The sequence below is a fragment of the Artemia sp. Qi Xiang Cuo genome, chromosome 3 (assembly GCF_049724085.1).
Source record: "Artemia sp. Qi Xiang Cuo chromosome 3, ASM4972408v1, whole genome shotgun sequence".
NCBI classification, from domain to species: domain Eukaryota; kingdom Metazoa; phylum Arthropoda; class Branchiopoda; order Anostraca; family Artemiidae; genus Artemia; species Artemia sp. Qi Xiang Cuo.
The window spans coordinates 20,765,141-20,782,280 of record NC_142796.1 but is presented as its reverse complement, the minus strand read 5'-3'; the positions used below and the strand labels follow the sequence as shown (position 1 = coordinate 20,782,280).

General features: G+C 35.7%; 1 protein-coding gene across 1 annotated transcript in view; it reads left to right on the top strand.

Moving 5' to 3' along the window:
* Prp18 (pre-mRNA processing factor 18) overlaps nt 1–17,140 on the top strand; it is a 66,760-nt gene that overhangs the window by 24,050 nt on the left and 25,570 nt on the right. The window contains exon 2 of the mRNA XM_089085668.1: nt 13,115–13,235. Within this exon, the coding sequence (XP_088941794.1) occupies nt 13,115–13,235 (121 nt within the window). The remainder of the gene's footprint in view (nt 1–13,114; nt 13,236–17,140) is intronic.

The window sequence follows — 17,140 nt, the reverse complement described above, 5'->3', positions numbered from 1 at the left end:
TCATAGTTGGATTATCACTATTTACACATACACAGGACAACAGTTCATAACAGCAGGACAATTAACACAATTTTCATATTTACAGGACAGTTTGGTTTTGTTGTTGGCTTCACTATATATTTTCGTGGCTGGGTGTACTTGGGGGTTAAAGGGGGCTGTGGCATCTAATAGATTCTACTCCATGATGCTGGTTTGTCCCAATGTGTCTTCAATGACTTGCCACTCCAATCATGGTCAACACCAACCTTGAAGCTATCAACTGATCTGGCCAACTTGGTAGATTTGCTAAGTGAATTCCACAGTGGAACAATGCAATTGGTGAAGAAGTTGCACTTCTCATGCTTTCTGCTAAATTTATGATGCAGTTTTATGGGATTTCCTTGTGGTCTGGTGTATTCATTATGATCAAAAACGGGCTTGATGATGTCACTGGTCATCATCTTAAATGCAAGGATGACATCTCTCTCTCTCTACAGTACATTAGGGTAGGTAGGTCAAGCTTTTCTAGTTGTTGCTTGTAGAAGATTTGTTTTTTTGCAAAAGGGAGCTTGGTTGCTCTATACTGGACCTTCTCAAGAATCTCCATGACAAACTTAAAGTGGAGGTTTGGCAACCAACATACCAAACTCAAGATGGGGATAAACAAGGGCTGTGTAAAGCTTCTTGATAACTCTTGGTTGGTGGCTTGTTACAGAAAGCTTGATCAAACCAAGGACCCTGTTTGCCTTAGCAGCTTGGCTCTGACAGTGACTATGAAACTTAAGCTTATTGTCAATTAATACCGCAAGATCACGTTCTTCCTCGGCACTCTGAAAGGGCATATTGGCACCTGCAGAGTCAATCATGTCATAACTATGATGGGGATTGTTTGGACCAAGACGAAGGGCTTTGCATTTGTGTGGGTTGAACTCAAGCGTCGAGGTTGTTGCCCACAGACAGAGGTTATTGAGATATTCTTGCAGAGAAGAGCAATTTTCTATAGAGGCTGCAGGACCAAAGAGTTTGGAATCGTCTTCATACAGTTCCAAGCCTTTCTTGACCACCTCAGGAACATCATTTATGCAATGGTTAAACAGTGTTGGGCCTAGTTTGGTCCGATGGGGGACACCACTCTTAACGTGAACTGGTGTGGAATAGATGAGGTCATCTCTTTCATCATATACAGCAACAATCTGGGTTCTGTTGGATAAGAAGCTTTGAATCCACTGGGCAACATCATTGTCTATCTGATATACTGACAGCTTGATCATCAGGTAGCAGTGCGACAATTTATCAAAGGCATTAGCCTGATCCAGTAGGAACATGTCAACTGGGAAACCCTGCTCCAGCAGATCAGTTATAAATTCATCACCTAGTTTCAGATTTATTTCGGTAGACATACTTTTCATGAAGCCTTGTTGACCATCAAAAAGAAAGCTGTTCTTGGTCATATGCGCTGTAATTGCATAATTGTCCCTTCAATAAGTTTGGCCTCAGCTGAGGTCAGGCTAATAGGTTGATAGTTTTCAGGCTGGGTTCTAGATCCTTTCTTGAATATTGGAGTAATTATGGCTGTCCACCAATCTGCAGGTAGGCTACTAGTCTGAAGAGACAGCTTGAATAGCAAACAGAGCAGCTCTGCTATTATATCTCCAAGTTCTTTAAGGGGCCTGGGATGTATACCATCTAGACCTTTAGCTTTGTTGGGGTCTAGTTTACTCAGCCTTTTCTTAATCTTGTCCATTGTGATGTAATTTTTGGCATAGGGTGCTCGACCATCCTGGGGGCAGGGGATGGTGGCTTGTCAAAGGGGTCCACTGTGAAATTGGATGCAAATGTGTTGTTCAGCAAGTTTGTGATGTCCTCTAGATCTTCCAGCTTTTTCCTTCAGGGTTGAGCAGGAATGGCATAGTTTGTCTACTCTTATCTTTAGCAGATACGTGTCTCCAGAACCTCTTTGGGTTGTCTTATATGTTTAATGCCAAGTTATCTTCATAGTCAGCTATGCAGTGGGTAGTTATTTGCCTCAGTTTATTCCTAACTCCTTTAAACTAATCCCAGTGATGTGTGCATTTGCATCTCTTATATTTTGAAAAAGCCTTCTTACAGTTCATAGCCCTTTTAATAGGCCGGTTCAGTTGTGGCAGTGTTTTTGGTGCCTTCACCAATGAAAATGAAGCACATGTCCTCTCAGCTTGGAGCAGAGTATTCATAAAATTTTGCCAGGCTAGCTCAATGTCTCCCTTGACAATCACTTGGTCCCATTCTACTGCCTGTATTATCTCCCTGATTTTGCTGTAGTTGGTGTAAGTTCATTTAGTGCAATTGTTTTTTTGTTGACTAAGCAGCAAGTCATGGCTTATACAGACATGGTCGTTGGCACCAATAGGGGGGAGGAACTCAGTGTTCACTAACAATCCTGGGTTGCTAGTGATTGTCAAATCTAGAAGGGATGGCGTTTATTACCTAATATAAGCTATTGCTACCCAAGTATTCAACAAATGGGTTACCGACATCGGAGCTTTGTTGATAACCCATTCTCTCAACCCATTTGACATCTGGTAGATTTGGGTCTCCAAGAAGAATTAAGTCCTGATTATCATTATTGGATGCTTGTTCAGCCAACTGAATTAGAGCTTGGTAAGATGCATGGGCATCTGGATACCTCGGGCTTTATATATACAACCTATCAGTAATGGTTTTCCGTCATTAATAATACTGAAAAAAACTCTCTCAACTCATGGGGAATACTCATAATTGAAAGATAAATCTATAACCTGTGATCCTTCCTTTTTGTGGATTGCAATGCCTCTCCTGGGGTTAGTAGACAAAGTTGAGACCAGGTAATATCTAGGTATCCTGATATGGTTTTCTGCCAGTGGATTGCTGGAGTTCTTGGGGGCCAGTTCAAAAATACACAGTATATCATAATCTTCATTGGTGGCTGCCAATTTCAGTACCGGAAACTTTTTTGTCACTATATTAATGCTCGTGTAAAGCAATTTCAACAGTTTCTTTCCAGTGACTAAGTTGTTATTGTGTATTGCAGTTGGTAAACTTTTATAACTTATGTTTGTTGAGCTTGAGCAAGAATGGAAAGTATTAGTAATATCATCATCAATACTAATACTACTAGAAAACAAATTATTTACAGTTTGGCTTATTTCAGTGGATAATGGAGTCAATGCTCCATTTCTCTCCCGTTTTTTGAAGCCTGATTCAGTTTTTGCTTTTCTCTTTCTGACTTTGTGCAATCAAAGTGAAGCTGCACGTTCTCCTTCAGCTCTCTTGATTTAGTTAAAATCTCCTGTAACTGTCTGTGAGGAATAGAACAGGCCTAGGGCAGTTACTTGGTTTTGGAGAATTGTTTCAAAGTTGCTGTATTTTGAGGACCTTGACAGATGACAGGTTGTATGATTTGGCAAGAGAGTCCTGAATAAACATTTGGATGTCAGCAGCCTCTTCACATGATTCTGGTATTCAATATGCCACAATGTTAAGCAGACGTTTCTGTCTTTCACTGTCCTCACGAATAATATTTCTCATATATTGTAACTCCTCTACATCATTCAGGGTTATCCAAGTTATCACACAAGTTGAATTCGGGAATTTGAATATAAGATTCTTCTTATAAATCAATCAATTAACTGTAGGCAATTGAGCCATGTGTCAGGAAAATCAGATCATTTGCCCCTCTTGGGTTGGCAATGTCTGAATCTTTGGTTTGTTCTTCTTTTCTCACAATAAATTTGTAATCCTCTTTTTGGGACAATTCAATTGTGGCTGAATGAGATATTGCCTTACTACATAGTTTTTCTTGTATAATAAACAATATGTTACCATTATAGTAAATGCTGTAATACTATTGTTGTAAACACTGCTTATCAAATTAAATATACAAAATATGGATGAATATGTAAAGATGGTAAATCAGCTAATTAGATAAAAATATGTGGCAACATCATAGAATGGATTATCCAATTCAGTAAAGTCAGTCCATTTTGACCAACTATATATATGGTGTTGAAGGTTTAGTTCCAATAACAGGTTAAAAGCATGTATGAAAAACCTCTTTTTGAAGATTGTTTTAAAGTTTCTATATCATTCAGTGGGTTTGATTTCAGTTCTAGTTTAGTTTGCAAATTGAAGAAATTGGTTTGTTTCCTTTCCAATGTTTTACAATTAAATGATATGTGCTCAGAGGTTTCTTCTGTGTGCTTACAGTACCTACAAAATGGGCTACTGGTACCTTCTCCATTTGCCTGCTTTATTTTTATATGAAAAAAAATTGTGGTTGAGTTTAGCTGTATGTGTACACAGGAGATGAAACCAGACTGATTGCATCCAGGTTGGAAAGGGCCATAAGTTTGGTCGCCTTAATTAGAATAGAGATTTTAATCTCTATTTGAACCTTGAATGTTTTCAGTTTTAATCTAGTTATATCCCTTATAATTAGAGGTTTAACTGGTTTCATTTTGGCTTTTTAATCCTCGCTTAGCTATCTTGTCTGCTTTTTCGTTTCCTTCAATATCTAAATGAGTAGGTATATATTGAAATTTAATAAGCTTAAAATTTAATTTTCCCCTTTTTAGTCCATTTGTAAAATTCGGTTTTTTGAAAGTATCTATTTCACTCTTTTTGGTCTTAAATTGTGTAAATTGGGGCTACTTAGTTCTTCAATACATATTATATTAAAACCACAAAAAATTAAACCATTTCATAAAAGAAACATTTACAGGAAATAAAAAAGAAAAGCATCATGTGAATCTGGACAGGATACTTAACCTTTTATCAGGCTGAACTGAGACGACCCTAAAATTTCAAGGAGGACAATTTTCCAAAACATTGATTGTCACAGGGGCGTTGTTTAGGGGGTAGGTTCAAGAGGTGGCAGTTGCCCCCCCCCCAATATTTAGGAGAAAACAATTATTATATAACCCTTGCTCCTTGACAATCGAAATATGGACCACTCTTGCCCCTCTTCCACCAATAAAATGCTGGGGCTACACCACTGATTGCCATTCAATTAGTCTTTGTGAATTCTAGTATTCATAGACCACTACACTTAAAAAGAGGACAAAGAATCTTTTCCTTTATAATTTTCATTAATCTCTAGTGGGACATTCAACTTGTGGATACTGAACTGAAATTTATGTTATTTGTATCTAATTTATGTTATGTAAATTAATTTGTATCAGTTTTTATTATGAAATCTTTGTTTTCTTTGTCATCTCTGCTTGTATGTAAAAATAGCTTAAAGGCAAGAATGCTTGTCAAAATAATTTTATCATGATTTGATTATTATCATTAAAGTGTGACTAAATTGTTGTTTAATTAATTATTTTTGAGTTTCAAATATATCAGAATGAGCCAAATCAGATGAGAGGAAGGAGTCAAAATAAGCATCTCAAATTTTGGCAACCAACAGACAGACAGAGAAAGCAAGTTAAGTAAAACATGGTAAAATTAGCAAGCAACTTTTTTTGGTGGAATAAAGAAACAACTACGATTGCAACTTTAGAAGATTGTTGCAAAAGAAACTGACAAATAGATGCATTTTTTTGCAATGAACATTGCAAAAATCTAACAAGCAATTTTACTTAATGCAAAAGGCTTTCTATAAATATACTGGACAGCCTTGATAGGTTACAATGCATTGAGTGTAAAATCTGACAAGTAATCTTATATGGGACTTGTAGATGTTTTTTTTTTGTGAGTTTTGCAACACACACGAGGCACTGAAATGGAAACTGAGATTGTATTCTCTTTTGCAGTGTTGAAATTGCTTAATATTAAAATTGCTTGTTTTGATGGTTTCTAGGGTTTGAACTTCTGCCTTAAATTGTAAAGTTAAATTTTATTTTCTATGTTAAAATACTTGTCTGTGATTGTTGGAGTTGAAATTTTTTATCTCATTACAACCATTTGATGTTTCAATTTTCTGGGTCTTATAACACATGTACCAGAACTAATTCAAATGTTTGTCTATGGTGAACAGCTGGATATTTTGTGATTCTGCTCAAAACTGTTTGAACATGAGAAAAAAAAACCTATCCGAGTGGTGATTCTATCTATAGGTCAGGCTAGTCTTGTATCCATAAATCTGTCAAGCAAGAAAAGTAAAAGGGGTCGTCAACTTTCTAGACAGACTTGATCCTCCCTTATTTGATTATGCAGATTCAAAAAATTCATTGTTCAGGCTCCCTTTGTTTTGAGAGTATAAAATTATTTAACTATTTTATGATTAGTCTCAAATTAATTAAGCATATAATATCACTGCTGAACATTTTGGTTTATATTTGATTTGGCAGGTTTTAATTTTGCTTGTTATAATTTATTTCACTTATCTATCTAGTAACTATTTTGGTTATATAATATCCAAGCGATATCCAGATTATTTAATATCCAACTGCATTTAGTATCAAATCCAAAAAATCAATTAATGTCAATCAACTCCAATAAAGCAGACAAGGGGGAAATAGACACAGAAGTTACATTGCTGGTTTGGTTATATTTTGCCTGCTTCATGTCGAAAAAATATTGGGACCCATTATTTTGTGTTTTTAAATAAAAAGAGACTGATTTGACAAAGACAAAAAAAATAAATAAAAAGAGCTGGATAATAATGTCAGCCAGTGAGGTTAATGGCATAGTAAAGATGGGCAAGGGCGACCTAGTCCATGGTGCTTGGTGTTAGGTCCCTCATGGAATCAGAAGATGCAGACAGCAGAGAATGACACTTGGATGTTATTTTGAGGAGATTGCTGAATTTTTGGGGTTATCATTGGATTATCATTGGCCCAAAATACTGGAGATGTTGTTATGAAAGGCAATGTTTTCACTTTATATGCCAGCTTCTATGGGAAGACCTAAGACAACAACGTTTAAATAAGAATTATTCTGAAATAGAAAAAGACTGTCCCCTTCATTGAAACTTCAAATATTGTCTAAGCCTCTTTGATTGTGAGTGTTGACTTAGATGATTGACACATATGAAGAAGAAACAGCTAAAGACCAGGTTATGGCTTCTAAAAAAATCTATTTATTGACTAACTGCTTTTTTGTGGAATTCTGGGATATTATACCTGGGTAGTATCCTCCTAGAGAAGAACCCTAATATGCTGCCTTCTCAGAGTTAAGGTATTAACTCTGGGCTGATGAAAGCCCAGCAACCTTTTAAGAAAATCGAAATATATTTTCTTGTGATTATTATCTATTCTAATCAGCATTTGTACCAAACCAATTCTGCTCAAGACATCCTCAGGGCTATACTGTGGTGTTTATCCTCCCCCATAGTATAGTGCAGACTGTTTGATATCATCTATTTTCCCTTCTTGTTTTAGTTTTATTTCTGTGTTTAAAGCTTTTTCCAATAGGCAATGATTAGAAGTCCTCCAAAAAAAAAAGTCCCCCCAGATCCCAAATCAAATTCCAGTGAAAGTGTCATAGTGAAAGATACCCATCCTGGCTGGTCAAGCACCCTATCTCAAAGTTCTAATGATAGCTCCAATTCGGAGAATAGGACAATGATAAGTGTTGGGGCTAATGTAACCATAGATGATAATGGGTTTCAAGAGGTCCTCTCTAGAAGTTCTAAAAAAGGAAAAAAATCTCCCCAATTAAAAGCATTTCCCCTCTCCCTGCCCAAGATCCTCCCTCCAAAAACTTACGAATTTACCTTAAAATTACTCCCACTACCCCCTTTGAAATAAAATTGATCACTGCAATAAGAGTTGCAATTTTTAAACTGCTTAAATCAATGTTTTCTCTTAACATTAACCGTGATGGATCTCTGCTAATAGCTGTAGAAGATCAGAAATCAGCAGATACAATAATTAACCTTAAATCCCTTCTGAATAACCCAATTATTGCATCTAATTGGAACCCTAAACAATCACCAACAAAAATAGTAGTTTATAATGTTCCCCCAGAGATATCTACTCATGAGTTAAAAGAAGGCCTTTCAGATAGGGCTGGAAACACAATCCCAGTTGAGGATGTTACCCAAATTGGAAAACCCAACTCTAATGGCCTAAAAACTAGTAGATCCTTCTTATTCACACTGAAGGATAAAATTGATATCCCAGAAAAATTATTCCTATTTGGGCAAATCAAACCACACAAGGAATACAAACCTAAGCCTATTCAGTGTCAGAAGTGTTTCAAACTGGGACACACAACAAACAAATGCAATGAAAGTCTCCAAGAGTGTAGTAATTGTAAATCTTTCCATCCTAAAGAGCTGACAACTTGCAACAACACTCAGCCTACATGCATCAATTGAAAAGGTCCTCATGAATCTACAAATAAATCTTTATGCCCTGCATACAAGAAAAGTGCTCTAACACTCCAAATATCAACAGAGAAGGCCATCCCATCCCCTTCGCAGCGATGGAAGCAAATGCTGCCAAACAATAGCAAATAAAGCCTGTAATGAAACCAACCAAAACCCCCAAGTCAAACGCCCTCAATGCATCAAGCACCCCATATAAAACACCATCTTCTAAGCCCCCTAGCTCAAATCTCTATCAGAAGGAATCATCAAGCCAACAAGCCTCCTTTTCCAGTGATATGAGGTCAGCCTGGCCCCCCCTCCCAAGACGAAACAAACCAGAAACACTACCAGGAATCAATCCCTTAACAAACAAACAGGATGCACTACCAAAAATGCAATCCCCAAATATATACTTATTCATTCTAAACTGTAATGCAGTTCAGGCCATGAACATACATCCACTCCAGAAAACAAAAATTATTGCAGAATTGGCAAAAATCTACATCCCAGATGATATGCTCATTCAAGCAAAAAAAGATCTTGCTTTACTGTTAACAAAGCTGAACATTGATACACAGTCATATGAAGAATAAATCAATAACACAACATTTATCAATACTCCAATGGAATGTAAGATCACTCACAGAAAATAATCTAAATGAACTAATATCATTTATTAATAATGATTCAATTAATATTGCTTGCCTCCAGGAAACTCATTTAACCCAAAATCAACAAATTAAGTCTCTGGGATATACTATCCTGAGAAAGGATAGATCTTCAGAGAGAAAAGGAGGTGGTGTAGCTTTATTAGTTAATAATAATATAAAATTTTGTGGCATCAATTTTCCAGATTTTGAAAATGATGTTGATGTAAATGGTATAAGTGTTTGGCTGAATAATTTAAAAACCTACATAATAAGCTTTTATAACCCTAATGGCCAAACTACAGATGCCAAGGATTTCTTTAATTATATAAATAATTCTAATATGTTAAAAAATATCATTATTTGTGGTGATTTCAATGCCCACAGCCTTTTGTGGGGGAATAAACCAGCAAATAAAGCTGGTAAATTTATTGAGCATATGACTTCAAATAATAATGAATTAGTTGTTGCTACTCCTCCAAACCTGAATACTTATTTCAACCCCAAAAGTGGCAATTTCTCCACAATTGACCTACAAATTGTGTCTTTAAATTTTTTGAACAAAATTTACATAAATAAAATTGATAGTCTATGTACAGACCACTTTGCTATAGTTTGCTCCCTAAATGAACCTGCTGAAACTTTATCTCATACATCCAAATATGTCAACACTAAAGCAAATTGGTCTATTTTCCAAAATAAGCTAAATGATGAAATTAAAAGTTTCACCCAAAGTTCATGCATTTCTAACACAACAGTTGACACACATGCTGAAGCGTTGACATCTTTACTAATCAATACAGCTAATCATGCTATCCCCAGGACAACACCTAAGAAAACATTCCCTAAACAAATTCCTAAAGCATGGTGGACAAATGAGTGCCTAAATAAATGGAGGATAAAAAAGGCAGCTAGGACAAAATTCATAAAAAAACCAACACCTACTACATATTTAAAAAAATTACAAGCAGAATCTAATCTAAAAAGGACTATAATAGATGCTAAATATAAATACTGGAATAATTTTGCAAATAATCTCTCCAGAGAAACAAATGAGCCAATTATACATAAAGTCATAAGCCACATATGTGGAAAAAAGACTTCTCCCAACCCACTCCTGTATGAGCTTATACATAATAATACCCATTATGACAATGATAATGAAAAGGCTAACCTATTTGCAACTCTTTTTGTTAATAAGCTAAGATCAAATAATCAACGCAAACTGTCCACAATTCCTATGAACCCTTGTTGCCAACCACGCCCAGGATCTGAGTACATAACTAATCCATTTTCAATCCATGAATTGAATAATGCAATACATCATATTAGGTCCAAAACTAGCAGTAGCTATGACAATATACACCCTACATGGATAAAGAATCTCACACCTTCATACAAACAAGAACTGCTAAATTGTTATAATCACGCTTGGGCATCTTCTAGGTTCCCCAATATATGGAAATGTTCGTCCCTCCTACCAATCCTAAAGAAAAATAAACCAAAAGATAACCCTGAGTCTTATAGGCCCATAATGATTACACATGTGATGGGGAAAATAATGGAGAAAATGATTTATCACAGACTCCTCTGGTTTGTTGAGAAAAATAACATGATCCCACACACTCAAACTGGATTCAGGAAATACCACTCCTCAACAGATGCTTTCATTTTGCTAACAAATGCAATAAATGAATCTTTCTCAAAAAATAATATCCTAGTGGCAGCTTTCCTAGATTTTGAAGGAGCTTATGACAATGTGAACCACCAAATCCTTTTAAATAAACTTGCAAACCTTGGAGTACCTCCTAAGCTAGTATCCTTTATTAAATCCTTCATAGAAGTGCGAAGTTTCATTGTTTGTGTTGGTTCAGCCTCTTCACCCCAAAAGACAATGTCCAAAGGCCTACCTCAGGGAGCAGTCCTCAGTTGCCTCCTTTTCGCCCTATATCTCTGGGACATGAACCTACCCCACACGAATCTTCAATATGCTGATGATCTGGTGCTATGGTCATCTGGCAACACCTTTCAGATAGCACAGTCAGATCTGCAAAAGTCACTTTTCCAGTTTGATAAATTATCTCAACATTCAGATTTACCTATTGCATCCACCAAGTCAAAAACAATCCAATTTCACCAGAAGCGAAACCATGTTAATGCAAAACTAACGATATAAAACAACTATTCCAGAAGATAATAATATTAATTACCTAGGTCTCATGCTTGACCAAAAACTTAATTTCCACCTCCACATTTCAAACACAATAAAAAAATGTTATAGAAAAGCAAATATACTAAAAAGACTTCTTTCCACACCCTGGGGTTGTAAGAAGAAAACCTTACTCCACTTTTATAAATCACATATAAGACCCCATATTGACTATGGGCTAATTGTCTATGGTGCATGTGCAAAGACCCAGATGTAAAAAATTGAAACAACACAAAATGATATAATACGTCTCATATTTGGTCTTAGGAAACCCACAAGCACCAAGTTTCTGCTTATGGAGAGTGGATTAACAACAATAAGGGAGAGACGTAGCTTTCTCTTGATAAAACAGCTTACAAAAATTGAATCAAATAGCTCACACACATTACATAATTGGTTAAGAAATCCAGCCATGTATAGAGGTATTGCAGATGAGTATGCCAATATTCAAAAGAAGTTCCCTGTACCAGCAAAGTCTATTGCACCTACTTTCCCCCAATCCCCTCCATGGAATTGGTCATTTCCCATAATAAATACTGAATTTTCAAAATGGAATAAAGATTTAACCCCCATTGCTTTAGTCCAGAAAAAATTTGCAGAACTTAATACAATTACCTATAAAAATCACTTCCAAATATTTGTTGATGGGTCAAAAATGGATGAGAAAGTTGCAAGTGGTGTTTTCCTTCCTCACCTGAACATTGCAATGGGAGAGAGATTATTTAATAATTTATCTATAATGTCTGCTGAGTTAAATGCCATAATCATGGCATTAGAACACCTTAAGCAAAACCAACCTTTGATTGAAAATTCGAATAATATTATCATCTATTCCGACTCTTTATCAAGCCTTGAGTTGCTGGCCTCAGCTCCTCAATATAAGTTGGACATTGACACTTATCATTGTCTCAGTATTATTGATAATCTTGCTTCAAGTGGCATAAAAACTTACTTTCAGTACATTCCTAGCCACTCTGGCATAAGTGGTAATCATCAGGTTGATGAAATAGCAAAAAATTCTATAAATATTGACCAGCCAAGTGGGAGACCAATCCCAATTAGAGATATTTACCGATGGAGGCTATCAGATATTAATTTTAATAAGATTAATCCTATCCTTTCCCCCTTTCCCAATAAGTATCTTTCTAAAATTTATCATAGAATTCGTTCTGGAACAAATGGACTAAATTTCCTTGCATTCTCATATAAGCTTTCTAATTCAAGTGGTTCAATTCCCCTGTCCCCTCTTTGCAGGCATTGTAATATGAATAATGAAACAATTGACCATTGCCTATTTGAATGTAATATGCTGACGTCTGCACAACATACCTTGCTTTGTAAACTGTTAAAATACTTCAAACACCACAAAATCCCACTATCAGCCAAGAGCCTAGCCAACTGTACCTGCACGCAGAGCATAGAAATCGACATCTATCATCTTATGTTTGAACTCCTAGAGTCGAAAGATCTGCTGAAAGATATCTGAATATATCTAATAAATATGAGGCAATCAAGCCAGTAGCTCTGTAGCCCACAGAGTGAAGCAAAAGGAAAAGGGCTAAATAGTTATACTGAAAAGCCCGCCTGCTGTTAAATAGAAGAAGGTATTAATAATAACTTGTTGTAATCTGACATCTTCCACTCATTATTAATCACCTTTTTGTTCTGGTTACATAAATTAAAAAAAAAAAAAAAAAAAAAAAAAAAATAGGAAGGGACATTTATCTGAAAGCATCATTCAATTAATGGTCATTTCATTTAACTCCATCTAATTTTATTAGCAACCATATAGATTTGCATCTCACAAGAAATAGTCCCCAGACTGGCCACTGTTGCACTCCTTTAACATTACCCAATTCTACCTGATTTACAGCAAATTAATGCTAATCATCAATAGGTGCTTAACACTGCTGTGCATCTTCATGAAAAAACAGTTATCTTTACTATATCTTAGTTTTATTCAGCTTAGTATCCTTTTTTTCTTTTAATCTTTTTGTCTTGTAGGCACCAAATAAGAAATATTTTAGGAGGGCAGACCTTGTGGCTAAACAAGAGGAAGACTATTTGAAGAGGCATGGTCTTTTGACTACTAAACGCGGAGAAGACAATGGAAACGAGAAAGATGGTATGTAATTGCAGGTTGTTTGTGTTTGAAAAAAAAAAAAAATATATTAATAAGCCAAGACAATGGCGATTTTTAGCCAGTGGAAAAAGTTTTCACGTTTTCAGTTAAATATAAATCTGAGGCTAAAATTGCTATCTAGAAACCCAAAACTGAAACATAATAAGTACGTTTTTCACTAGTAGTGTTTAGTTTCACAACAGCCGGCAATTGAATATTCTTAGATTATTGATTTCAAGTCTATTACTTCTGAGTTGCCGGTGAATTTATCTTGTTGTTGGACATTCTTGAAACGAGAGTCATGTAAATATTTTCAGGGTTGATAGCTGAAAGTGTGATCAATGACCCCGTGCCCGGTTGACATCCCCCTCTGCAAGTCCAATCATATAGACTTATTCTATACCTTTTGACTTTTAATAATCATTCTTTAATTATTTAAGAAATGATCGTAATGATTAAGTATTAGTGGTTGAAAATGGTTGAGACTCGTCTCAACCATTCGTCTTTCCTAAGTAATGATAATAATAATAAATAAATAAGTGTATATTTCTCAAATAGTATTTTATCTTCACAAAGTTGATGGTCAAGGGCTTCGGAGCTGACTGATTACAAATCTGAGTCTAATCATGAAATGTAGGAATCTAAGATCAAAATGCACACTGTATATATTTCACCAATGGTATTGGGTATCTAACAAAGTTTGTACCAAAATGATTCTGACCTTGTAGATTATTAACCTATGGCCTATGTAGCCTACATTGTAATACAACCTGTACATCCAAGGTCATAACATATTAAACACATGTTTCACAAATGATGAGCATGTTGCACCTTGTTGTAAATCAGAGTCATACAAGGAATTTCAATCTGAATCGTTAAAGGGCTAACAGTTGGTGCTAAGGCCACACTTTTAAGCCAAACTTAAAATAAACCGGAACTGTTACAAATAAGGGTAATCTTTACCTAGAACAATTTTTTTTTACAGTTTTCTTTGTTTAACCCTAAAAAAAAACACAAAAAAAACCTTACACGATTTTCTTTTTTAATATCAGCATGTTTGAATAAATCAGTTTGTTTTACTGGTCTGAAATAATTTGTTTGGCCAGTGTGATTGTTCGACACCGTTAAAGGCTACGAGAAGGTGTTTAAGCCAACCTACAATTTCAGATATTCAGGCATTAATTCTTCTTTAAAGCTTGAAAGAAGAGTTGATGCCTCATATCTATAGGTGTAGGTGAGCTTAAGCACACTGTCTTCTAACTATTACTGATTTAATATGTAATAAGTTTTTATCATTCTTTCTCCTTTTAAATCCATCACTTTCTTGTGTATTGAAAGCCCAAATGGCTAAATTGAACTCTCAATTTTAGCTATTTATTTAGTTTTCGATAAAATGTAAAGGACACTCTAGCTTCTCTGGGGTTTGTGGGGAGGTGGGCACCACCCTTAGAACATAACCAAGGGAAGCTACAGCTAAATGTCTGCTCGTTTTATGTTTATAATTTGCTCTTTAGTTTTCAGGGAAAAACACAGTGTCTTAAAAAACTCTAAAGATGCTTCTAATTAGCTTTAATGATCTACTAATAAAATCCGATATTTCAAGTTCATATATAGACTTAACATTAATTTTTTGTTTGCTACTGCACTTCAAGCATAATTTTATTGCCTGATTAGATATCAGATAATGCGGAAAAGAAATTGGAATGCACGAGGAGGTGAACATCCACCACCCATCTAAAAAGAAGGATGGAGATTAATACTAAATAATTAATTTTGAGAAACGGCCTAAATAATTCTTCTGCTTTGAACCTTATATGAAACCTTTGATGTGGAAGTGCAAGGATTCCAGGAAAACGTACTGTAGCCTAACTCTATTATATGACACCAACACAAAAACAACTGAATCATCCGATTGACATTCTATAACAAAGGCTCAGCTAGATGTGTTTCTACTTCATCAAAAAATATCCTTTTACCAACTTATTACCCGAGATTTTGAATTTTTCATTTAGGCCTACAGTGTTTTTTTTTCTAAACTTACGTAGGATTATATTGCGTGTATTTAAGCTCACCTGGAGCAAAAAATTTTCAGGCTTCGATTGAGCAATATTCTGACCTGTTCTTTTCCGTGTCTTCTTCTTTATAAAGCAGGAGGTCCATGAAAACAAAAAGCAAGTTCTGTCACCTCTTTTTTACACTGGCTACAGCACTGGGATGAAAGTATGGAAGCGTTAGGTATCTTAGCCATGGAGCAGAGGCGCTTGAGGGTAATAGTCTCCTTGTCCTATGGCTGGCGTTCAAACAAGACATGGTGGATTGTTTCATCTGTTGAGAAGCAGATACGACCTAACAGAGGATGATGTAACCTCCATTTAAATAGCACACTGTTGAGAAGAAGGGTGCCTGATTTCAGTCAGAAATACAGCACAGTATTCAGTCTTGTGGGGAAGGATGATGATATCAGTTTACTGTGACTTAATTTGTATCTTCGCCTAATTATGTCTCTTGTATCGAGGTTAGGGGAAGGGCTTCGGTTTGAGGAGGAGGCCTTGGTTGCTAGTAAAGCAGCAGTATCATTAAATTTGGTGCATTTATGGCTTAGGACATATTGAAAATATATCTGATGGAATTTATCCTGAAGGTTCAGTAGCTGTCTTCTTATATTACATATGTCATTATCATTGGCGATTCTATTAATATTTTGGAGCAAAAGCTTTGCAGGTTTGGAGTCAGTTAAACAAAGTATATTTTCAGACTCTTAAGCAATAATTTATAAGGGCATCTAGTGCAAGGTGGATGGCACACAATTTAGCAGACAAAATGAAGGATCCCAAAGGAAGGAGAAAACAAAGATTAAAGTCCAGGGATGGAATGCATGCTGCTGCTCCATCTCTCACCATGGACAGGTCCATTTGTATAAATTTTCCTATGATTAGGGTAATGTTTTGAAATCTGTCCGCCAAAAATAGTCTGCACCGCATGATTGTTAATTAGGTTTTTATTTATCGGAATAAGATCTGATTGTCATCGTCAGGTTGGTTTAAATTTAAACTATCTGCCAAAACATGAACCGAAAATAAAATTGCTGAAGGTCCAGAATTTAATCATCAAAAACGAAACACAACACAGAAGAAATACAAATTTAAAAAATGTAGATTGACCTATCTTTGGAGAGCCTGAAATTGCATCAATTCGTTTTGTTTTTAAGAGACCAATTGTTGTGTCTTGAGGATGGAAAATCGGATGACCAATTGATAACTGATAAACCATAGCTCCAGATGAGCTTAAACACCTTTTTCTAACTATGGCCAGCAATCAGACTGGCGTAAAAGATCATTTTGCCTCACTGTTAACCTGTCATACCTTTTTAGGAAAATAGAGGGCTTACTGATCAAGGGTCTTTTTTTCCTTTGGGTTGAAAATGAAATCCAAGAATTGCAGTTAATGTTAAAAGAGACAGGGAATAAGTGCCAAACTGTCAAAATACTGCCAACTCGTAAAATCAAAGCTCGGGAAGCAGTGCTGTATATAAGGAACTCAAAGTTGCTGTCACGCCTAAAGGTTGTATCATGCATTTTCACACTTCTGATATAATTACGTAAACATACCAATTATCAATATGATTACCAAAACCATTTGCTAAGTTGTTCGTGAAGGGAGTGTCAGCTGGGCAATGTATGCTCAACTACACTTTGGTTCTTCTAATACACAATTTGCCCTGCTGCTCCTTCCTTTAAGAGCAGCTTAGCAAACGGCCTTTGGCAATTATGTCAGAAGTATGAAAATGTAAGATGTGACTTCTAGGCATAACAGTGACGATATGTACCTGCAAATAGCAGGATTATGAAAAGTCCCTTAAGACCAATTTAAAGCCCCCATCTCCCAAAATTAAATTTGACTCTAATAGT